The following is a 25,531-nucleotide window of genomic DNA, read 5'->3' on the forward strand; positions in this document are numbered from 1 at the left end:
GCCAGTAAAAATATGATAATTGGTTCTTTACCCTTCTATCTGGCAACAAAACTGACACCTTTTTGCAAGGAGTCATGTTTGCATAGACCGCAATACCTGCAGTCATAAATACAAACAAAAGACATAACTCTGATAATGTGCACTGTCCTTGAAGTTGATTGGTCCACACCCGAGACAGCTTTCCTTCGAGCCTAGTCTCATATGGGTTGGACCAGATGACGCCAAAAGGCGCACTGTCTCGGGTGTGGACCAATCAACTTCAAGGACAGTGCACATTATCAGAGTTATGTCTTTTGTTTGTATTTATGACTGCAGGTATTGCGGTCTATGCAAACATGACTCCTTGCAAAAAGGTGTCAGTTTTGTTGCCAGATAGAAGGGTAAAGAACCAATTATCAACTTTTATATAAGTTAAGATTCCTACTTGTTCAATGTATGCACCGTCCCGCCATAGTGAATTCCTTGTTTGTGCAAACTTACATGGCGATTAAAACCGTTTCTTCTTCTTCTTCTTTCTTCTTCTTCTTCTTAAAGATTCCAGCCGTCCTTAGTCAGGTCGCTGCTGTTTGGGCAGCTTTAGACGCCAGCGTCCCAAAACGAAGCAGCGGTGCTGGCGTGCCGTTTGTAACCTGCTCTGTCTTGCCCCAGTGAATCCCTTGCGTGCTTGTGTTGGAAGGGCATGCTCGTATTCCAAATGTCGCGTATTACCAACTCACTCGGATGGTGCACGATCTCTAGAAGCTAAGCAGGGTGAAGCCTGGATAGTGGCTGGGGCTACGCGGATGGTAAAACTAAACTAGAGCTATTTTTTTTTATTTTACCAGGTAAGGTCCACTGAGCTATATGGATTTTTTAAAGAAGCGACCTGGCCAACAATGCTAGCCCAACGAAGTGGCTTATCATATGGAATATTATAGCAGCCAAATAAACGAATGTTTATAAATATATATGGAGGAAACACCCGAGGACCCGAAGAAAAATCCACACGACCACGGGGAGAACATTTAAACGAAATAAATATACAGGCGTCAGGGTCTGGATCGAACCCGCACCTCCTGTAAACCAGGCGAGGTAGTGAACATCTCCTAGCCACCGATGGTCGTCAGCACAGAGGAGTGCAGCAAAATCCACGAATACTTTGAGGTCTCAAGATGCCTGGTCGACATTTATAGAGAATCCTTGAAAATTTCATAAACCTTTGACTCAATTGTATCGTATATGACTAAGTGACGAATGTTGTAAAAACGTGAAGTCTAGTGTCGTCCCATCTATTTTGCTTCGGGTAAATCTAAATTCGTAATTCAGTTAACTAATTACTGTGCACAGGAGCCAACATGCAAATTATCTGTAAGAGCACGGGGAATTTCGTCCTTCAGACATTCGGTTACGATGAATTATGCCACTCACTCGGTGGTTTGTGGAGAAATCTTAAATTTAATTTCCTACCGCCCACCATATGCCCAGCAGGGCTGGGCATGTGGGGGGGGGGGGGGTGTAAAGAACTGAAGGCCACGAAAAGTCGCCACCTACTGTTTGACCAAATTGCTGGAATGTACTCATACGGCAGTTCACCTCTCCACATGAAAGGTATTTAAAAACTAAATTAATTTTCGATGTAATGTTTTGCACACGAGTGATTAATTGCGCACTCTACTTGCCCGCTGTTTGATTGTGCGGGTTAAATCAATTTCAACCGTTACATGTCTTACTCTTTGGGTATTTCGGTAAAGTCACGTAGATAGAAAAAATAATAGATCACGACGTTTCGATCGCAAACATAGGCCATTGTCTTCAGGTGAGAGAGAGAAAGCTACTGAAACAAGGTCTTGTATAGGTCTGAGATGGGAGTCCCATCAGGGTGAGAGGGCGGGGCTAGGGATGGTCTCCCTGGTGCTGTGGAAGTGGCCATTGTATTGTGAGAGATTAGCATGTCAATGATGCTTCAGGGGCAGATCGAGTCGGACATCCAGCCTGCCAATACAAAGACATCAAACCCAGTAATGCAATTCAGAGAGTCAGCTAACATCGGCAGGAGGATGGAAACATCACAGCAGATTAAGACTTTACCTGGTTAATCACGTCCTTCCAATGATTGCTCAATTTGTACCAATCTTCTCGGTTGAAGTTGTGCCTGTGTTTATATATCTGGATGGCTTCATGGACAAATCATTGATGATAGTCAGTGGGTTTGCATAGTACTTTCGTCTTGGAAAAATCAATTTCATGTGAGCCCACAGCATTAAAACAATGATCAGCCACGGCCGAGGTATTGGTCCTATCGTTACATGTCTTATTATACGAATGACAAACTTTATTTGCTCATTATCACTGCTGGCAGAAGGGCCCCCACCAGAGTTATAGAGGGTGTTTTGGCCTACTCTTCCATAGTGGCCAGACGTCCTGGAAGAGGTGGGAGTACGCACACTTTACTCCATCACACACGACTTGCCGATCTGTGGTTTGTGTATATTTATCATTGCTGAAAGGACAGAGGTGGGTGGAGAGAGGGATTTAAGAAAGCTGCCCCATTGTTTCAGTTGCCAGGCCGGGAGAACGAATCAAACCACCGACCTCTGAATCGCAAGCCCAGTTGTGCGACCATCATGCCACCACTGTGGCTGCAATACACCTCTTGCAGAATCTCAGAAACCTGGGTAAGGCTCCTTGGCCAACATTGAAGGAAATGTTAACTACCTCGCCTTGAATGCAGGAGGTCGTGGATACGATCTCGACCCTGGCGCCTGTATGTGTGAGGTTTTTCATGTTCTCTCTCTCCCCGTGGTCGCGTGGATTTTTCTCTGGGTCCTAGGGTTTTTTCCTCCACATTTAGAATCAAAATGCGTTGAGAGTATTTAGCAGTTATACATTTCCACACGATAAGCCACTTCGTTGAGCTACCATGTGGAGCAAGGTCACTTCTGAAAAGGAGCTAAGAGCTGAGTGGACCTTACCTGGTTAAAGAAAACCAAGTTTAGTTTAGCACTTCTGTGGAGGGTAAAGTCGAACAGAAATCCAACCGCATACAGTGACAGAGAGGGAGTGGTGCGGTGTGAGGGGCGAGCCCCCCTTATAAAACCTTAAACTGGGAAGTAAAATCTCGGCGTAAAGCTTTCGCGACTGCAGGAATTCACATTGTTTGGGTCTTTGGGTAAAGTGACGTAGATCGGTTAAATAACGCAGCACGTCAAAACCACACTCAGACATATAATTAGTGACGTTTCGGGCAATGCACCTTCTTTCTCCTCCTGCAGTCTAAATCAAGATTCTGATTCCAATTCTCAGGGAACCAAACTCCAATGTCCGAGGCCTGCTGCAGCCACGTGGAGAGAGGGCTTGCTGCTACAGCAGAGCCAGTTCGCGTCGGTGGGCTGCTGTTCCTCCTCCTCCTCGTGTTGAAGGAAGGGTCCTGGTGGTGGTGGTGGAGGGGGAGGAGGAGGCCCTTGCCGAGTGCAACACTGCCAGCAGCAGCAGCAGCACAAGGCGAGACGTGCAGAGGAAGTGGCCTCGCTTGTGCGCGCTGGGAAATGTGATCCCCCGACTCCCGCTCGCTCGCCCAGGAAGCGGAGCGGCCCAACTTGTGCGCGGGACCAAATGTGAAGGGCCGGGCGGTGGTGGTGGGGCGAGGTGACGACACCGTCACGTGACCCCCCCCCCCTCAACACCCCCACCACCCCCACCACCGCATTCCTTGAGAGAAAACAGCCAAGAAGAAAGAGTTGTCTCAAGACGAGTTGTCTCAAGACGAGTTGTCTCAAGAAGAGTTGCCGCCACACTTCGCTCGCCTCCACCGAGAGAAGCAGCAGCGGGAGTGATCAGCTTCGCTGCCACACGCAGCGAGACGAGAGACGAGACACAGAGACACAGAGACAGCGAGACAGCGAGAGAGAGACATCTGCTAAGTCTGGTGAGGTGCATCTTCTCAAACACTCACGGCCGATCGTCGTGTACGTTGAATTTATTTCGCACCGTACGTAGCCAAACGTCATAATCGGAAGTGTTCGGGGTGGGGTGGACAACAAACTAAACACAAAAAGCAGTCCTAAAGCAACGAGTTTGTCAATCTAGATTTAAAAGTGCATGGCTCCCAGTGGACCCCTAATATCGGAAGCGAGAGCGTTCCAGACGGCCGCTGAAGCGCTTCTGAAAGCGGCAGTGGCCGCCTGTGATGATGACATTGGCGGGGAAAGTGATTCAGTCTTTGCGTGAACAACAGAGTTCATCATAATAATAATTAAATATACTCGACAGGTTAGTAAATAACACTGTGTGGCCCTTAACAGGAATATGTAACAGGCGACGTTTCGGGCAGTGGTCCTTATTCATAGCATGTAGAGATGCCATCGAGATTGGATAGTAATACTACAGCCACAAGGTGAACCTGCTAAGTTTATATTACTGTACTTTACAGCGAGTAAACCGCATGCACACAGATGAAATGTTTCCCCTGCGATGTTCACGTCTTCGAGGTTTCCACATTGGAGTCGCTGAAGTTGTGTTTGTGAGTTTATTTCAGAGGGACGGGCCGCAAAGTTGCCTTTAATAAATGTGTAAGTGTTGTGTAAAATCAACTTCTGTCAAAGCGGGTGTTAATAGCTACTATTCGGTAAACTATTCATATGCCCATTTAAAAAGTCGTCAAAGACGAATCATTAGATAGAATACGCGGTGTAAAGTGCAGTCCCAAACTTTTATTATCTACTAGGTGATTTGAAGAAGGGTCATTGCCCGAAACGTCGCCTACTATATATACAGTCCGCCGCAGTGCCATTGACAAAGGTTTGTGTTTGTGAATTGTGTACCGTTGGCGATGCAGTAGCAGCAGCATCACCGCCACCACCACCTATCTAATGTACTCGATTGTCAAAGGACATTAATGAACTCGACTGTGATAGAGAATAAAAAAGACGTTTCAATCAAACCGATAGTAACATATGAAATGTGAATTGGAAGCCATATAGTATTCACAAATAGGTGATAGGTATCAACCTTGAACTATTATTACATATCTATCCTGTGGCAGGGTGGAGCATAACGAGTGTCTATCATGAAAATGCATCTTTTAATCTTCGGAGCAGAAAAATAAGAATACATTTCTGATAAATGAATTTTCAGCATTTCATATCGAGTTCAAATCTCCTTGGTTGTTTATGTGATGTCGTGACACGGATTTAAGAAGCCAGGTCACGTGACGTGGTTATTCTGACGTCAACGTTGCCAGAGAATGCTCGACTCCGTTTCAAGTGAAACGTCGTCGCCTGTGCAATTGGTTGTAAGAATCTTCTTGGTTCTTTCGGTAAAGTCACGTAGAAGGAAAGTAATAAAATAATAAAAATACAACATAATAAAATAATATAATAACATAATAAAATAATATGGTTGTAAGAATTGTTCTTCAGCTTACCGCTGAGCTGAAACAATTATAGTGGCAGTGCTAAACGTTAGCAAATCTGACAATTTCATTTGTTGGGTGGTGGAGGGTCTTACAGCATATGTTTCTATGTATGTTGAACCTCTTTCGCATCGTACGTACCCAACCGTGCTAATCAGATATGACGAGATCATTACATGGCCTCATCCATAAAATATGTGATGAATCGTAAACTATATATTTCGGTTTGTATTCAGCTATTTATTAAGGGCTTTGCCATGTGTTTTTTCACAGTGTGCAACAGTTTCACTTTGCCTTAACATTTCTATAACTTGGTGGCACTTGTGTTGTTCAAAATATGCAGTTTTCTAATATTCATGCATAGTCCATGTAAAATTTTACATCCCATTTTTTAAGTCCTCAAAGATCATCCATAACTGTTAATGTTATTCTAGTTCTGGCAGGTATCTGTCATTTTAATATTTGATTTGTCTATGGTATGATTGATTCGTTATACACAACGACAAAAAACAATCTTATTCTCAAGATTCTTAGATACTTCGCATGTAACGGATGGATTTGACACACTGTTCAACCGCACACACACAGATTTTAACACGAATAAGTCTCTTATATAAAAAAAAAATCAGAGCACCAGTCATCAAATAGGCAACTGACACTGTGCAAAGAATACATGATACTATTATACAGATGGAAAAAAAACCTAATCAATGGCTTAATTCATAATTTAGGTTCATAAGGCATCGCCCAGTGCACAATATGATGTGTATGAGAAGGCAAACAACGCAACAAAGGCAATCAGCTTTCAGTCTGTATCAAACGGGTCTGTCACGCTTGGTTGAGAAGGTGACACGGCAGGCATGTAGGAATCTTCTGTGCTGGTGAATGTACAGCCGTCACGCACACGGTGTGCCTCGAACGGCGCAGACAGCAGCGTTCACGCCACCCGGTCATCGTGAACGCCACCCGGTCATCGTGAACGCCACCCGGTCATCGTGAACGCCACCCGGTCATCGTGAACGCCACCCGGTCATCGTGAACGCCACCCGGTCATCGTGAACGCCACCCGGTCATCGTGAACGCCACCCGGTCATCGTGAACGCCACCCGGTCATCGTGAACGCCACCCGGTCATCGTGAACGCCACCCGGTCATCGTGAACGCCACCCGGTCATCGTGAACGCCACCCGGTCATCGTGAACGCCACCCGGTCATCGTGAACGCCACCCGGTCATCGTGAACGCCACCCGGTCATCGTGAACGCCAGGGCAGCCGCCGGCTCCAAGGGACCCTCTGGGCGTTCGCTGCGCTCCGTGCCTCGGCCATCCCATTCTCCTCTGCTCCTCCTCCTCTCACGTAGCCCACCAATAGACTCATTGTATGAACAGACCAGTGTATTAGTATTATTCGTTTATTTATTATCGGATTGATGCCCTCTCTTCTGAGACAATGGAGACCTTACAACGTTAACCAGACCTCCACAGCTTGGCCAAAAATCCATGCTCACTTTTTCGGAGGTAAGGGTAGTTCATTCATGTTTGGTCTCGAGTTCCAGACCTCGTAAACTTAATTGGGCCTCCACAGCTTTGCCCATCTAATGAAGTGCTCTGGAGTAGGGGTCTCTCCGGCACATGATAACCCAACCTCCAGACCTTACTACAGGGTTTTCATTGCTACATTGCACGTCTGATTAGCACGGTTGGCTACATGAAGTAGAAAGGAAGTCCAACATGCATGCATAGCTCTCAAGTGAAGCTATACTCCTGTCTGTGCTACCAACTTTTCTTAAAAAAGAACATATATACTGCATTTACTCAAATAAATACAATTCACCTCACATTCACCTCATCATTGTGATTCGTATGAAGAGACATTATATGATTGAGACAATTAGGATTAATTCCTTCTTAGCGCTAAATGTTTTTATAACCATCCACGTCATTACTGAAGTATTTTCCTGGATTGAGCAGCTGGGTGGTGGTGGTGGCGACGCTGCTGCTGCTGCTGCTGCACGTGGCCTGGCACCCAGCGCTGTAGGGACAGCAGCGAGGGTTGGTGGATCACACACAGATGGAGTGAAACTCCCCTCCCGTGGGCGTCAAGGAGATGCCATGCCCTGGCTTACCAGGAGAAGGCGGTACAGCAAGTGGACTAATCGCCATCTGTTTCTATCTGTACGGGGGATGGAGTGTTGCTTTGTCACGTGAGTGGATTTTCTCTGGGTGCTCCGGTTTCCTCCCCACGTACAAGTACATTTTATTATTATATCATATAACGGTTTGGGTGGGCCCTGGAAAGTACGATGTTAAGCTCACACTGGAAAAATAATTGCTATTATAAAGAAATATATACAAATTATTAAACAATCGAGCATAATTCTGCACACAGATGAATCTTGCTGTTCTAAAATCAATAGAGACATTGGCAGGAAACTAAATTGATCTATTTTCAACATCAGCTTAAAAAAGTGATGAGTGCTAATTTTATAATTGGGGTTAGTAAACCATAAGTCACCACGCTGGTCAGTGTGTTTTGGTGACGGGGAGGACCGGCTTACACATTACTCGCCATTGCTGTTAGACATTGCCAGGAATCCAGTGTGATCACCACTACACCACTGTGCCATGCTATGCTCTACAAGGATATATGTATTTTTTTATCGACGTTGCCAACCACAAGGGAAAAGGGCCAAAACACCCAGTGGCCAGCAATAAACAGTACCATTGAAGGTGTAATAGACAAGAGTTCATTCTATTCTTAAATTGAGCGAGGATGTAAGAACATGGAGACAAAGACAGAAGGAAGGATATTACAAAGTGGAGCAGTGCCAAGAAAGAAGCAGAAAGAGAAGTGTTTCGACCTGGAGCTTGTTGGTCGAACACCGTATGTACAACAAAGTAATCTTACAAAACAAAACTTGATTCCAAGAAATGCAAACTAAGCATAAAGTGTGATTCACAACTGCGGCCGAGTCAATAAGAGTTGCATAACGGACCGAACAGAGACCAAGAAAAACACACACAGAGAAAAACACCAACAGAGCCCAGCGCTGCACACTGTGCGCGCTGCCATATGTTGAAGATCACGGGATGCGTTACGCCACGCGTCACTTGCCCCGTCCGTCCGTGCGCGCAGACCATGCAGAGGACAGGCTGGAGCCGCGTGGCTGTTCTGTTGGCATGCATTGTGGCGCTGGTGGGCGCGTTGGCTGTGTCTCGCCCCGACCCTGCCCTGGATGGGCACTGGGAGGCATGGACGGCCTACTTCAAGAAGGCTTACACACAAGTGAGAACACGCACAGAGACAAAGACAGCGAGACTAAGATCAGTGGCTCTGTACACTGAATACGGTAATAGCCCGGTTTACGTCGGGGATGCATTCCTGAAAGAGGCGATGACGAATATCGAAATGAATTCAAAACAATTGTACGTAAAACTGTTACGTTGACTCTTGGCCACAAATACATTCATGTCACTTAAACACACACTTGTGAGGCATGGTGCTTAAGGATTACGTACCCACAACGTTACGTTAAAATACTAAAAATACTGTACTCAACATGAGTTTACAACAGTAAACTTTAACACACATTATTCAGGGTACAATAAGATACGGTACACTATAAAAATCACCAAAATACTGTACACAAACAATATATTGTACTCTACGGTAGAGTACATTTTTCTATGTGCGACGCAAAGTACTTCATGTATAGGGTTAGGTGGAGGGGAAGGCTGAGAAGCGGCGGATACGAGAAAGGATGGACGATGCTGTCAGCGACGTAAGTGTGGGGTTTTTGAAACGCAAACCAGGCAGCTGTGTTAACAAACTGGCAACGTATTTGCGAAATGACGTAAAAAAAATACTGTATATATAAGCAGACAATACGCCTCCACGTATTTGGCCCGACACATCAAAAATTTAAGTTTTCCCTACACATCTCATCAGCCACACAGTCTCTTTGGAGTGCATAAATTCAGCAGCATTGGTTCAACACAAGCAGACCTGAGCAGTTTTCACATTCACCGTCTCATCAGCTTGCTTGCTGGTGACCTGCCAGATGTCTAAAGGCAAGACTCTATCTCTGATAGATATGGGTCCTAGTTGGATGCAAAACTATATATCACTCACCACTGATGTTAGCCATTGCCTGGAATCGAACTCTGGCTGCCAGGTTCATAGTACGGCACGCAAACCATCGCGCCACTGCTCACCTCAGTATTTAAATCTTATTAATGTATGACTGTAAAATGAACAACAATAACGTTTTAAGCAATATACTCACATTTAGGACTACCTATAAAGATTTTATGGAGCTCAACTCTCTTTGCTAAAGGATTTTAATGGAAAGTAAATCGTGGTGTGGCACAATTTACAAGATGAAAGCTGAAAATATATGAGAACCATCGCTTGCACGAGTCACCGTATTAGCCCCGATAAATATTTCAGTTACATTCTTTATCTCCCGAGTGGCCAATGGGAGCATCTTCGCCTTCGACTCCGACGAGGCGATATGTCAAGAATGCGGTGCCGTTTTATTTTTTACGCACGACAGATTAAACATTGCGGAGGAAATCACAATGACTGAAACACAAATATATATTTATTTTCCGCGATTCCCTTTACACCTACACGCAGTGGGAATTGAATGAGAATGTCATCTGTCAAGCAGTTGTTTATTTTTCGCACACCGTCTTAAAGCACGGAGGCTTTGCTTTATAGCAGCAAGTAATGCAGATACTGCCCATGTGTTTTCCCTTTTATAATAATTGTTGCCGTTGATAGAGCCACCCTCCTTCCACGCCGGGGCGTCTCGGGAGCGCTTTCGACGCGATATAAGCGGCTTTTATTACAGCTCATCCCAACATCCCAACACAGTTTAAAGGGCACCCCCAGTGGCAGCTGTCCCGGTGCGGCGCAGCAACAACGACGTGAATCGTCACCTGGCCTGCAAGCAGGCATTGGTCGGCCAGTAGCGGGGGGCGAGTTTGCCATGTGCAGTGCTGCCAAGTGAGTCATCTGCAGGTCACTGTTTTGAATTTGGATAATTTAGACCATGACGCCGGCACACGATGGGCCCTACTTACTCGCTTCTCACAATGTCAGGGGATGGAAGCAGTCGGCACGTATAACTACGGTTAATGCAATCGCACTCATAACCGGCGTGGCCTACTGGATTGGCTGCTATAAATGTCCGCATGAGAAGCTACTCTATAGCTCAGTGGGCCTTGCCTGCTAAAATAAGAATAGTAGTATGAGTAGAACTATAAACGTCTGCAACAAGCGGTGAACGTGCTACTACCGGGCCATCTCACCGATGAGTAGACTTTCCTCTGCCATGTAAATGTGGAACTTCCACAACTGGCTGAGGGCTATAATAGTAGGTTTTTACCCTTTTAACTGGTACAAAACTGACACCTTTATTCAAGGCATCATGTTTGCAATGACCACAACACAAGTAGACTACTTGTGTTGTGGTCATTGCAAACATGATGCCTTGAATAACCACAACACAAGTAGACTACTTGTGTTGTGGTCATTGCAAACATGATGCCTTGAATAAAGGTGTCAGTTTTGTACCAGTTAAAAGGGTAAAAACCTACTATTATATTTTGCCACTGGTAAAAGAGATCTCATAGTGTAAATGCTTACCCCGAGCTCTCAATACTCTGATATTGCACTGTGTTTGAGTTGTACGCCTTCTGGTGTCATCTGGCCCTACACCAATGGGGACTAGGCTCTAAAGAAAGCCGTCTCGGGTGTGGGCCAATCAACTTCAAGGACAGTGCATATTATCATCCTTATCAGAGTTGCTTCTTTTTGTTTGCTTTTTTGACTACTTGTGTTGTGGTCATTGCAAACATGATGCCTTGAATAAAGGTGTCAGTTTTGTACCAGTTAAAAGGGTAAAAACCTACTATTATATTTTGCCACTGGTAAAAGAGATCTCATAGTGTAAATGCTTACCCCGAGCTCTCAATACTCTGATATTGCACTGTGTTTGAGTTGTACGCCTTCTGGTGTCATCTGGCCCTACACCAATGGGGACTAGGCTCTAAAGAAAGCCGTCTCGGGTGTGGGCCAATCAACTTCAAGGACAGTGCATATTATCATCCTTATCAGAGTTGCTTCTTTTTGTTTGCTTTTTTGACTATTGTGTTGTGGTCATTGCAAACATGATGCCTTGAATAAAGGTGTCAGTTTTGTACCAGTTAAAAGGGTAAAAACCTACTATTATATTTTGCCACTGGTATAAGAGATCTCATAGTGTAAATGCTTACCCCGAGCTCTCAATACTCTGATATTGCACTGTGTTTGAGTTGTACGCCTTCTGGTGTCATCTGGCCCTACACCAATGGGGACTAGGCTCTAAAGAAAGCCGTCTCGGGTGTGGGCCAATCAACTTCAAGGACAGTGCATATTATCATCCTTATCAGAGTTGCTTCTTTTTGTTTGCTTTTTTGACTACTTGTGTTGTGGTCATTGCAAACATGATGCCTTGAATAAAGGTGTCAGTTTTGTACCAGTTAAAAGGGTAAAAACCTACTATTATATTTTGCCACTGGTAAAAGAGATCTCATAGTGTAAATGCTTACCCCGAGCTCTCAATACTCTGATATTGCACTGTGTTTGAGTTGTACGCCTTCTGGTGTCATCTGGCCCTACACCAATGGGGACTAGGCTCTAAAGAAAGCCGTCTCGGGTGTGGGCCAATCAACTTCAAGGACAGTGCATATTATCATCCTTATCAGAGTTGCTTCTTTTTGTTTGCTTTTTTGACTATTGTGTTGTGGTCATTGCAAACATGATGCCTTGAATAAAGGTGTCAGTTTTGTACCAGTTAAAAGGGTAAAAACCTACTATTATATTTTGCCACTGGTAAAAGAGATCTCATAGTGGCTGAGGGCTGTAAACAGGAAATGACCACTCCCTCAAAGCCCATTTGAGCAGGAACTGACTTTGAGCTGATTCTGCTGTGTAGCAATTTTTCTTTCTAAAAAGCTGCTTGGCACAGTAGTTGGAGTGCTTGCTTCACAACGGGAGGTTGTGAATCCAAATTATGGTTGGGGTTTCACTCGGCCCATCAGTCAGGATTGATAAAATGAGTTACAACTTTGTTAAAAGCTGCAGTGGTTGTGCTATTGATCAACGATAATACAGCAATTATAAGTCCAATTATTTCCCCAGGAACAGCAGTATTTGTTTTCTTGCAGGAGATAACCAGAGAACCCAGAAAACATCTGCACGCAATTAATGAGATCAACACTCATAGCTCCACACAGATGGATTCAAGAATCCATTGATGCACTCTCAGCTGGTGTACTCAGACAGTGTCTCTCTTAAGGACTCAACGCTGCTTACCTTCTGAGATCTGACAAGTTAAGGCAAATTCCGAGTGATGTTGATTAACAAGCCGGCCCCCTCCATAAGAATGTGGAATTTCCACCACTGGTTGAAGGCTGTAAGCAGGAGATGAAACGCCGTTGGTTTTTGGCAGAAAACGAAATGTGACTTTTTTACTATTTTTCCATGTCGTTATATATTTGTCACGGCATAAACAACGTGTGTGTCTTTGTGACCTTTTCCAGACAGATGGCATCAAACGGCGGCTCATATGGGAGGAAAACATGCGATTTGTCGACAGACACAACTTGGAGCATTCGATGGGCCTGCACTCGTACACCCTGGGCATGAACCACCTTGCGGACCTGGTATGGAATCGCGTGCTGCGTCGGTGTTTGCCGTTGCGTTGCCGTTGCGTTGCCTGCATGTGGCTCTCCACCGACGGGCTTGTTTTTGGTCGAACCGCGTGCTGTTCGGCGCGACGTCCGACGTTTGCGCTACACGTGCCAGGAGCTTCTTCAGGAACTGAACTGTGGAGGGGGACAAGGTGAGCGGCCCGGCCAACACCAGCAGTGGCCAAAAGGAAGTGACGTGTAATCGGGAGAGAAAGTGACCTACTCGATTTGGTTCCTGGAGAAGCCGCCAGCAAGTGGAGCGAACCGTCGGACATCATGCCGAACCGTACATGGCACAACGCGAAAACACATCGCAAAGGTTGCATTATGAAATTGCGAAACTGCAGAGGGCAGATTTGGCGCTTTGGTGCTGAGAATCTCGGTGTGAAAAAATAATGAAAAAGTCAAGGTTTAACAATCGTGCTGAAATATTGCGTTACGTGGTATTACTTTTGTAAGTTTTATCATAGCTCTGGGAAAGGAAAAAAAAACAACTCACTGTAGAGATGACAACAGTGAGCCATGTGAACAAAGAGAACGAAATCATTTAGACAATCGTGGTTCTTCATAGCTTTGTAGATCTCTGCGGGTTTCGAATGAAGAGTACAAATCAATCGTGCAGCCCGTGCTCCGAACACTCTTAACTGGCAGCAGAGGAGTTATACCAAAGGAAGCACTCAGATGCAACAGAATACACTTTTCTAATCTTTCAAAGTAAAAGGTTTATTTCTGGAAAAAAATCTACAGTGAACAATTAGCACCTCTTATTTGGAGGGTGTTTCTAATGTGCTAGTGTGTGTTGATTACATTGCTGTGCTGTTGCGTAATGACTACAATGCTGTGATATTGTGTAATGATCGCAATGCTGTGATATTGCGTAATGATTACAATGCTGTGATATTGCATAATGATTACAATGCTGTGATATTGCATAATGATTACAATGGTGTGTTCAGACCGTGGATGAATTTCGCAAGACGATGAACGGCTACAGGAGAGGCTCAAGAGAACGCCATGAAGGCCACCACACATCCACCTTCCTGGCTCCAGAGAATTACGAAGTTCCCCAAAGTATGGACTGGCGGGACCAAGGACTGGTCACACCTATCAAGAACCAGGTTTGTGCAACCCTCTGTCTTGTGTTGATCACGAACTATGCATTCAGACTCCGCCTTTATTATTCATGATATACTATTTGGAGCATTACCGTGGCGAGATGTTAAGTACACCGCCTGGTATGCATTAGGTTGTGGGTTATATCCCGACCCTGACGCTTGTATATATGAAATTTGCACGTCTCTCTCCCCATGGTCGTGTGGATTTTCCTCCGGGTCCTCCCGTTTTTTCCCTCCGCATTTAGAATCAACATGCATTTAGAGTATTTGGCTGCTATAAATGTCCCCGTGATAAGCCATTTTGTTGACCTATCATTTGTGGCCAGGTCACTTCTAAAATAGAGCTCCATTCCTCAGTGGGCTTTATCTGGTAAAATATAAATTGTTTCGTTTATTTCTGCTGGTAAGGCTCATTGAGCTCAGCCGCTCTTCCAGAAGAACAACCACAGGCTTTGTCGTTGTCCTCCTCTTCCATGCTGGCCAAACATTTTGAAAGAGGTGGAAGTACCCAGACTTTACCACACCACACGCCACCTGCCGGTCAACCGTCGGGTGGAGAGAGGCGGTGGAGGGGTCAACTAAAGAAACTTGTACCATTGTTTAACTGCCGTGCCATGGACTGAACCGGCAACCCTTCGATTCCAAGTCCGGTGCGATGCTCACCATTACTCCACGGCAACATCCCTCGTAGGCGGTGCACAAGCATGATCCATGACGACAGCGGTTCGTGCTCTCCTTACTTTCATTACAAACGGCAGCCAACTCCGGCTCACTGATTGGCTCCGACAGATTTCGTCGATCATTGGCTGGGTCAAATTTCCCCGTCTCTTAACACCCCCCCCCCACCGACCTTCACGATCCCCACTCCCTTATTATGTTTCCAAGTGTTGGCTGAGCCCATGTGCAATCCAATTAAACTGTACAAAGCCCTTCGATTGCATGTAGCGACAGCGCCATCAGCGGCATGTACCTTGGAACTTGAAGATAATTATCTGCCTGTTGTGCGACCTGGCACGTTCTTGTCTGTGCAGAGAGGCGCTCTCAGTTGTTGACTCTGGGAAGTGGAGAAGCAATGTTCACAGATGGCACCATCGCCGTACCCCCCCCCACGCCCCTCCCCCCCGACACTTGCCTATCAAGTTCAAAAGCCGGTTTAATGATGTTGTGTGCTGCTGTGTAGCAGGAACATCATTATATTTGGAGCTCCCATCCTTCACAAGGAGCCAATTGTTTGCACAGTACCACAGCTGAATGCCAGAGAAATAACAAAGCTACTGAGAATAAGCAGACCATTTGTCTACTGGTACCAGGAAAATGAAAGCACATGCACAAAACTGGCCCAAAATACCTCAAACGTGTGGCCTCAATCTAGAGTTCAAGTTCCAGAAACTACTGAAACACGTAAAAAATAATCAATGTATAAGCAGATATGGTAGTTGCCTGTAGCTATGTCTTGTTAACTAACAAAATGTTTTAATTTCATTCTGATCGTGGGTTAACTCAGCTTGTCAGCCGCTATGGTGGACAATAAACGCTAAAGTTACCTGCTGGTGATTACTTGAATTATCACAATTTGCGGTCATCCGATTCAAGAATTCGTTCTGGTTTTTAGCTTTGTCTCTTTTTTCCCATCTCGTTTGCTTTTATGTCTCCCTTGTACAGCCTCGTTCGCTCCGTGAGCTTCAATGTAGCGTCGACATCTTTGGCACAGAATTTGGACAAATTATAAATAATTGACTCTCGCTCACACAATTCGAGGCACGTTTCACGAGCGTACGAGTCGACGAATCGATGCATCATTACTCGCCCGGTCAATAACATAAACAGCAGTTTGCAGGAAGTTAACCGTGGCCATCATGCATACAAACTGGCCCCTGTCATGAGAATGTGGAATTTCCGTTACTGGCTCAGGGTTGTCAGTAGAGATAGTCACGAGCCCCCCACCCACCCCCACATTGCTCATTTGAGCTGCATTGGCCAACGTGGTGAAGTATGGTCAAATATCCCTCGTGGGTGTAGGGATGCCTCCATCCTGCGCATGCACTAGTTTATGCGTATATGGTACCACCGTGCAGCCTCATGAGACGGCCTTGTAATGAGACGCTGTACATCACTGTGGCACACACAGAGCGAAAGAGAGATAACACTGTTTAGTACAAAGTATTTGGTGATGCTGCGTTGGCAATGGGTGTGCTAGCACAAAGCACTTTCTTAATTCACCATTCATGTGCTATGAAGAATGTGTTGCGTTTTTTTTGTTAACTGCATTGTGCAGCGATACATATATATGTTTCACTTCTTTCGCACCGTACGTAGCCCAAAAGGGCGAATCCGAGGTGTGGGGGAAGGACAACAACCTAAGCACAAACTTTTGTGCAGCTTTCCGCTGTGTTTGCTGTTTGCACAGCTTGTTCTTTGGGACGAGGTCCATGGTGTGCGTGTGCCGCCACTCCGTGTATTGTTAACAAACAAAATCCAACACATTCGTTGTCGGTAACACTGTGGCCTTAATATGATAAATAAATATAACAGGTTATGCTTCGTGCAATGGCCCGTCTTCATAGCACATTCACTAAAGAATTAATTTCTATGTTATATTGTTTTAATTTATGTTAAGGCCGCAATGTTATTGACGAATGTGTCAAGTTTCTGTCTTTGTTGTTAATTGTGCTTGCACCCCGCTGCGAACGCAGAAACGGCAGCATCACCAGACAATAATATAAAGATTGATCGGCAATAACCGCGTACGTTTAACACATACAGCAGTCGTGTTAATGCACTGCTGGATAAGCGCCTCCCCACGCCTGCACGGCGGTCGCCGCCAATCCTGAGCGCCGAACCGGACGGAAGCGATCGTTGTTCATCGGCGTATTGCTCGCGCGTGCGTCCGCGCAGGGCCAGTGCGGCTCCTGCTGGGCCTTCAGTTCGACGGGCGCGCTAGAGGGGCAGTGGAAGCGCCGCTCAGGCGAGCTGGTGCCGCTCAGCGAGCAAAACCTGCTGGACTGCTCGCGCCCCGAGGGCACGGAGGGCTGCGGCGGCGGCTGGATGGACGACGCTTTCCAGTACGTCCTCGATCAGGGTGGCATCGACTCGGAGAGCGACTACCCCTACACGGCCACGGTACGACCACGTTCAGCCTTGCTGGCAGGTAGAGGTGCGGCCCTGCAATTGCGTGCTCGCATCGCTGCCAGCAGAAGGTCCTCGATGGATTGGCTGCATCCCAAGACTGCGGCAGATGGCAATGGCTTGGGGAGGCCTTCATCCGGCAGTAGATTGGTTGTGGACGACGATGATGATCATAATGACAGTGATAATGACGATGATGACGACGACGATGATGATGATCACGACAAGACAATGATGATGACGACGAACAAGGGCGGACAACTGTCTAAAAAAAACGCGTGAACATGCCCTCTTAACCCTTTCCCATTTCGATGACATACATGTACATAAGTGTATGTCATCGGAACAAAATCGGAAGAAAAACATAACTTCATCGATATCGAGTCTCCCGCAAGGCCATGCTGGAGGGCGTGTGGCACAGTTTGGCGGCAGCATTCATAGAGTGCAGTCGTGTCGCTACACTTCTCTGCAGTGAGTACATTGTCTTTAAAAGCAGCAGCACTACGCCTCTCTAAATAACATTTACGCTGAACCGCCTGCGCGTTCCGAGGTTCAGCGGTGAATGGGACACCCACCCTGCAACTTGCAGACGTCTCGGAACAGGAAAGGGTCAATGCCTGTTACATTTTGCCCACTTTTTTCAATAATAATAAAAGGTTTTTGGGTGAGATCGCGCTATTATAAATGAATCGCAACCCTCCACCACCCAACACGGCCAATCAGTAATAAATGTGTCACGTTACAAAACGCCTATTAGTTACTTCTTCAGCCCACCGGTGTGTTTGAAGAGTGAATCCACAACATTTAGAATTTGAGTAGTACAACGTTTCACAGGTAATTACATCCCGCATCTTCGGGCGATTTGCTAGAATAGTTCAAACACACCGGTGGGCTGAAGAAGTGACTAATTGGCGTTGTGTAACGTGACACACTTATTACTGATTGGCCGTGTCCGGCGGTGGAGGGTTGCGACACATCTATAATAAAGCGATCTCACCCAAAAACCTTAATTATGAATAATACTGGTCGCGAAAGCCTACGTGTTTCACATTTTTTTAAGTCGCTCCGCACCCGTTCCGGACAGGATGTCGATTCGTGCCACTACGACCCCTCGAGGATGGTGGCGCAAATGTCCGGCTTCGTGGACGTCCGCAAGGGCAGCGAGAAGGACCTGATCACGGCCGTGGCCTCGGTGGGACCCGTGTCGGTCGCAATCGACGCAGGCCACCAGTCCTTCCAGCTGTACGAGTCAGGTAACCCAGCGCCCTGCAACGCGGCCGGGTGGTCCAAGCATCGGGGCGCTGAGCCGGGACTGCCCAGGTTCGTGGCTTGGAAGCCGAGTTGGAGCCATCCGTGATCTGACTAGAGTCTCAAGCGTGGGGATGTGGTGGGATATAGCGATGCACATCACCAGTCTTTTAAGCTCTAGCGGTCAGGTGACCGCTGACCGACATTGGCAAGATTCGTGGGCATTGGAGGTGGCCAAGCGCTGAGTCGGCGACATTGAGAAGTGAAGTTTTGAAACCGGCTTGGATTGCCCGAAGTTCAACCGGAGTATCAGGTGTAGTGGCGATGCTGATTCGCCCAGGCCTGGAAACGGCGCTATATAAATCCTAAATAGAATAGAATAGCCCTGTCGCCGATGACTGCACCAAGAAAACATTTCACGTTGGATTTGGTTCTGCACCTCATTAGGCTAAATCCCAGCTCTGAAAATGTGAATATCCGTGAGACTGTCACGTGACGAACACATTACTCTCTTATGGCAGAGCAGCAGGTCGGACAGTGCAGCACCCTTCTGTCTTGAACAGCTGTCAATTTGAGAAGATATCAGAAGTAGTTTGGTAACTGCATACAAAAATAAATGTACATTACATTTGGATTTTGACTTCATTTGGATGAAACGTTTCTCTCTGCAGCAGGGCATTTGGGACAGCATGTCTCCTCGGGAGTGGATATTTTTTACGAACGTGACAGGACCTCAGCAGAAGTTCTGCAACATCTGCTTCTGTGGGTCATGTTCCAGCTCTGAACGGATAGTTATTGTCATCACAAGATGCTGATAACACGATTGTACTAGAATTGAGAAAAGGGACAAACATTTGAGTTTGAATAATAATTTCAACATATAACGAGCACAGTACTTGCTCGCCCTCGAAGAGAGAGAATAATTCAGAGGCAGGAGGAATCACAGACATGCAGGAAGGCAGCCACACGATGAGCTGGTGCCAACAATTGCCCAAGCTCCGTGGTTCTCTATATATTAAGGTGTTATCAGCAAAGTAATGAGCCTTTACATGCAGGAGGAAACTGGAGCACCCAGAGAAAACCCATGCATGCAAGGGGGAAACACTCTATCCCATGCAGATTAAGTAGGTGGAGGTCACATTTTTGCTCTACTGCATCCTCCTGGGTACCAGCTCCTCAACGGCCATGGGAAGGCAGTTTCACAATGTTTGTGCGATCCACAAACCCTCACGGCTGCCTCCACAGTGCTGATTACAGGCACGTGCCACCACCGCCCAGACAAAGTGTGGCATGCCACCCTGGTTATGACCGCGGTATGTATTAACCATAAAATACTACGCGCTGACTGCTTCGCAGTGGACATTTAAAGATCCCGACGTGTTGTTGAAAATGGGGGTAGGGCATTGTGTTCCGGCGTCAGGATACAATTTCACACAGCAACGACCGCTGTGAAGCACCAGCGCCTTCGTGACAGCATCGCGCTATAATAATGGCGCGAATACCAAATCGGTACGTTAACAATGAATAAAGATCCGCGGGAAAAAAAACACGCTGGGGGATCAGCAATGCATCCGGCAGAGGTAGAAGTTTTTGATCTGTTTCGGAAATATATTTATTTTTTTGAGTGCAAACAACTTTAACAACATGCTCAATTTTGCATGGTCATATGAACGCGATGTCATTCATTCCGAGAACCGTTCCAACTTGCACACGTGAGCGCGACCTTGAGACGCCTTGAAATATTGATGCGCCTCGCCACGGCAACGGGTGCAGGTGAAATAGTCGGCGTTGAGTGGAGCGCAATGTGCGGTGAAATGTTTTTGTCGCGCAGGCATTTACTACGAGCCGGAGTGTAACAGCACCGAGCTGGACCACGCGGTGCTGGTGGTGGGCTTCGGGCTGAAGGGTCGCGGAGAAAATGGGAAAAAGTTCTGGATCGTCAAGAACAGGCGAGGCTTACATTGTGGTGGAGGACGTGTGTGCAACGGTCGCCAAATAACTTGCAGTTTCTAGTCTGCCGTGAATTAGATGAAGTATGTTTAAGAGATGATTTGGAATTGGTAAGATTATACAACTGTAACCAGCTCGCACTTAGAGGTGAGGCCCACGTAATGGTGGTGGCTCAGAGGTGAGGGCGCTCTGCTGGCACTGCTCAGTTGCTGGGTTGGCACCGGTACAGCTGCCTGTGGTTGCACTGGCTTCTCACGTGGGATGATGATGATGATGTACCTGATTTTGCTAAAATTCCAGCTCTGAGAAATCAAAAACGTAATATTGGTTAGACTTTCGTGCGACAAACATAGAGCCTTGTTATTGAGAATGTATATCTCCTTGCCTGACTCCTCTTATGATTTGTCATTTATGCAATCCCAGTGCAGCCACGTTATCTTCATAAGTGCATGAGCCGACGAGCTGAAAATGAGACTTGAATGCTAATGGGTGGCAAGATCATAGGAAGTATTTTCTGCGACCTTGCCATACGTTTAACCAAGCCCTCTCCTACATCTCGCCAAGGAGCTCATTAACGCAACATCATCTTCATCAACTATGAATGACACCATGCCTCCCATGCGGTACATCTCGAGGTTGCAGTAGACAAGCTGAGGGCACTCCCCGTGGCAGCTGTCCCTGTGTGGCGCAGGGCAAATGCAGCAATGGCCCGCAAACCTACCACTAGGGGGCGATGTTGCTTTTGTGGCTTTTACCAAATAATGAATGTGACTCTCCCCACCCACCCCCACCGCCCTCCCTCCCTTGTGTGATTCGCTCAGCTGGAGCACCAGCTGGGGAGATGAAGGTTACATCCTAATGGCTCGTGACCGAAAAAACAACTGTGGAATTGCGTCGGCTGCCAGCTACCCACTGGTTTAGCTTAGCGGCGAGCGCCCGCGGCCCTGGCACAACACCTCAAAGCTTTCTCGTAAAAAAATAATTGTTCGATATATTCCCGTGTTTACGTCTCCTGTTCATCAACCTTTGTTCAGGCCCGAAACATTCCCTCCAAGACAAACTGTCCCTTGGCCACAGCTAACAAGTGTCCTGGTCGACTTTTTTGTCACGACTGTGACCCACAGCTACGCGAGTAAATACAACAAAAACATTCCGCAACTTGTTCAATGAAAATCCTGCCAGTTTAGGAGATATCTGCAGAAGTTGTTCAAATTAAAACAAAAACTCGACACGTTCGTGAATGACGCTGTGGCCTTCAAAATAAAAAGTAAATAATTCGCACCATTGCAGGCAATGGCCCTTCACAGCAACTAGCGAGGCCAGAGAAATCAGAGTGCGTGGAGAGAGGCTTCCCTGGCCTCCCTGTGCTCTGACGAAGGGCCACTTGGCCAGAAGGGGCAGTTGGCCAACACGTCACTTTGTCTTTTAAGTCCACAGTGTTACGGATGAACGTGTCGAGATGTTTTGTTAATTGCACTTGTGCGGCAATTTCAGCGTAATACAACCAAAGTGATAATGCAGGAATGTTATATTCATCACGTCCCTGGGTGGGGAGAGAGGGGGGTGAAGACCTGAGTGCGATGGGTGACCGCCACCAACATCAGTGGCGAGTGATATCCGAAACAGTCCCTAACCCTTTCACCAAGTTGCTCTGACTAGCGTGGTGAAGTATGGTCAAACAACTCCCATGACCGACATAGCGTGGGAATGGCTTGCATCCAGCATCGAATATACAAAAGGGCTGGAATTTTTACCGATTAAAATCCCTTGATTATTTTCCTGCACCAAACACGTGGGATACTTTCAGATTGAAATGTGATCGTTTAGTTCGGTGGTTCTCAATCTTAGGTGCACGCCGGGGGTGCGAGATGCCCTTTCTGGGAACCAAAGCGGTGCAGGCTGCAGTCAAGGTTAAGAACCACTGGTTTAGTTTAATTCAGCACACAATGTATTAAAATCTGCACCATATTACATAAGTATTGGATTTTAATGTCTGTTATTCATGTTTCAAAGTCACGCTGATGATGTGACAATCAGCTGACTTGTCTTGGCATCACTGATGAGTGCTGGCACATTCCGTGATGGCTTTGCTTTGCTTGTCTTGCGATCGAAGCTCATGCACGTGACGTTTACCATTTTGTATTCTACTTTTGACATATCATTTGTGAAATGCTCAACTTCATATCAATAAATGTAAACAAATTCTTGGCTCTGGTATCATGATGTCTTTATATCCATTTCAATTTGGCATTTTCCCCCTGATTTAATATCCTCGTCGGCTCAGATGAGCAACACAAATTCACAATGACGAATGACGTCACAATTACAAATGACAATTCCAGTGACGTCATGTGGATACGACTGCTTGAGTCGCCGTGTAATTTCGGCGATGACTTCGTTACTAATTACCTGTGAGGTGTGTAATATATAGGTATCGATTACAAATTACACTTGTAATGACATTACACATTTAAGTTACATGTACCGTGAGGCCACGACACCACCACAAATGTTTTAAACTTTCAATTAGGTGTCTTTTAAATGCGTAACCTACTGCTCCCCATCTCTGCATCATACAGGAGCTAAAACAACAAGCGGCCTCTGAAAATGAATAATGGAGTGAATTAAGATATCATAAAGAACATTGTACCTTGTGGGCTGCTAAATATTTAATGGTAATTGATTGTACTTGGTATTAAAGCCATTCTTAATGTGAAAGGCTATCATCACGAAGACGCTATGATTCACAACACTCGGTGTGCAGTAGTTCCGCAGTCGTGGGCGATGTTGCTGTGTGTAACCTCAATTGAGCAATTTGCAGCGTCATTTCTCAGCATTGGATCGTGACGCCGGCACGCAGTGGCTTTTACTCTTCTTGACGAATGACCTCGCTGGTTCTTTACCATTCACTGTTCAGCAGACGGCGGCGCAGTATTATTTGACCGTTTAAAAGCACCACAGTGATAACCGGGGAGGCCTGCCAGGTTAGAAGCGCGAACCCAGGCGACATGCGGTGTCGAGATGTTGACTACCTCGCCTGGTGTACAGGAGGTCGTACAGGAGGTCGTGGGTTCGACCCTGACCCTGACGCCTGCTGTACATTTTGAGTTTGCATGTTCTCCCCGTGGTCACGAGGTGTTTTCTACAGGTCCTCCGGTATTTCTTTGCACATTTAGAATCGCGTCAATTTCCACGTGATAAGACGCTTCATTAGGCAGTCATTTGTGGCCAGGTCACTTCTGAAAAATTATCTTTTTAGCTCAGTGGGCCTTACCTGGTCAAATAAAACGAGTTTAGTTGCAAGTGTAGTTTACAAGCACCTTCCCAAACATTCCATGCTGCTAACAACATCACGTGATGAGCGGCCTGACGCCGCCGGCTGCGCAGGAGCCGGGAGCCGCCCTCTTTCAAAGCGGCGCTGGCGGAGACATCTGGGAATTATTAAGGAATTTGCACAACAACTTCAAAAAGCCTGGGCTTGCGAACGCACCGTCTACCTAGTAAAGGTTTGTGGGTTTTTTTCAACAAGAATTGTCTTTAAAAAACATGTAATGAAAAAATATGAATACAATGTTAGCAGCCAATTCAACACAACTGGAATAAATCTACCCAAGTCTGTGTGTAGGGCCACGAGTGTGCGTAGGCGAGTTTGTGAAAACAGGTCATCAATTCCCATCAGCCCTGCAATCGATCACCTGCCTGATCCACAGCCTTGTCAGTGAATCTCAATACTGTCAACGTACAACTCAAGACTGGATCAACTTTCTACCCCGGAATATATAACGCAGAGCCATAGAGAGAATGAGGCAGAGAATGAGGGTTGGATTGTCTTTGGCAACAATTGCCAGCAAGACAATTCCTCTTCACGTTCGCGACGTCGCCGAGATTTCTACGGCCACCTGTGGCTCAGTACAACCTCACCGCCTCCTCCCCTTTAGTCGTCAAGTATTCCTCACATTCTGTCGGACCTCCGCTGAGCACGGTCGGCTACGTACGGTGCGAAAGAGTTCAACATCCCCCCCCCCCCCACTTCGACAAAGGAAGAACAATCGAAACGCGTCGAGACGGGTGGATCCTGTCGCCGCGTGTTCTCACAAGTGGCGAAGCTTTGGCCACATTCTGATCAACGTGGCTGCGTTTTGTCCCGGCCCGAGGCCTGGTCCTTAACAGCAACACAACCTCACTCTCCAGTTTAGTTCTGACTGGGTCATCTTTACCATCATCATTATATTAAACTACACTAAAAGCTCAACTATTTGTATTTTACCAGGTAAGGCTCACTGAGCTATTTAGCTCTTTTTCAGAAGCGACCTGGGCACGAAGTGGCTTTTCATGTGGAAATGTATTGGAGCCAAATACTCTGAACGCGTGACGAGTCTAAATGTGCAGGGGAAACCGTAGGACCCGAAGAAAAATCCACATGACCACGGGGAGAAAGACACGCAAACTCCAAATATACAGGGTCGGGATCGAACCCACGGCCTCCTGCATACCTGGTGCGGGAGATAACATCTCCTAGCCACCCCATCACCTGCCACCACACGCCCATTGCAGACAGACTGATGGATGGACAGAGCTCACGTATGAGCAGACGGTACGAGCTGTGAGTTGCAGCAATGCGGTCGCGACTGAGAGCAGCGCTCAGTGGGTCGTTGAAATGGCCAGCGGAACGCAGCGTCCGAGACCCATAGACAAAAACCAGCCGACTGCCTCCGCATTGTTGAGTTGCGCGCTGCTGCGCTCTCAGGCGCGCGCCCGTGATCGTGTCCGCGCCGCAGGCTGCCGCTGTTGCTTCTCTCAAGCGGTGGCAGCCAACCGCGCCGTTATCCTTGCAAGTCGAGGATCCGTGTCGTCGGAGATAAAACTGCACAAGGTCCTTCACCCGACGCGAGTCGCTGCATTTGTGGCTCCGACCCTCCGGGCCCCCCTTCACCTCGTCGGATGAGTCGGAGAGGCAAAGAGAGA

General features: G+C 46.6%; 1 protein-coding gene across 2 annotated transcripts; it reads left to right on the forward strand.

Annotated features, from left to right (window-relative positions):
• The first annotated feature begins 3,694 nt into the window (after nucleotides 1-3,694).
• LOC133355250 (procathepsin L-like) lies at nucleotides 3,695-22,774 on the forward strand. 2 transcript variants are annotated; one of them, XM_061572634.1, is made up of 9 exons: nucleotides 3,695-3,904; nucleotides 7,359-7,591; nucleotides 8,524-8,673; nucleotides 12,978-13,100; nucleotides 14,084-14,245; nucleotides 17,138-17,362; nucleotides 18,453-18,621; nucleotides 20,448-20,565; nucleotides 21,388-22,774. In XM_061572634.1, the coding sequence occupies exons 3-9, from the start codon at nucleotides 8,527-8,529 to the stop codon at nucleotides 21,485-21,487; spliced, it is 1,044 nt and encodes a 347-aa protein (XP_061428618.1). In that variant the 5' UTR covers nucleotides 3,695-3,904; nucleotides 7,359-7,591; nucleotides 8,524-8,526; the 3' UTR covers nucleotides 21,488-22,774. The 2 variants fall into 2 exon arrangements, with proteins under 2 accessions (XP_061428618.1, XP_061428617.1); XM_061572633.1 differs by lacking the exon at nucleotides 7,359-7,591 and having other exon boundaries at nucleotides 3,696-3,904.
• Nucleotides 22,775-25,531: the final 2,757 nt, after the last annotated feature.

The sequence above is a fragment of the Lethenteron reissneri genome, chromosome 50, assembly GCF_015708825.2.
Source record: "Lethenteron reissneri isolate LAM-NWPU_2019-01 chromosome 50, ASM1570882v1, whole genome shotgun sequence".
Lineage (NCBI taxonomy): Eukaryota > Metazoa > Chordata > Hyperoartia > Petromyzontiformes > Petromyzontidae > Lethenteron > Lethenteron reissneri.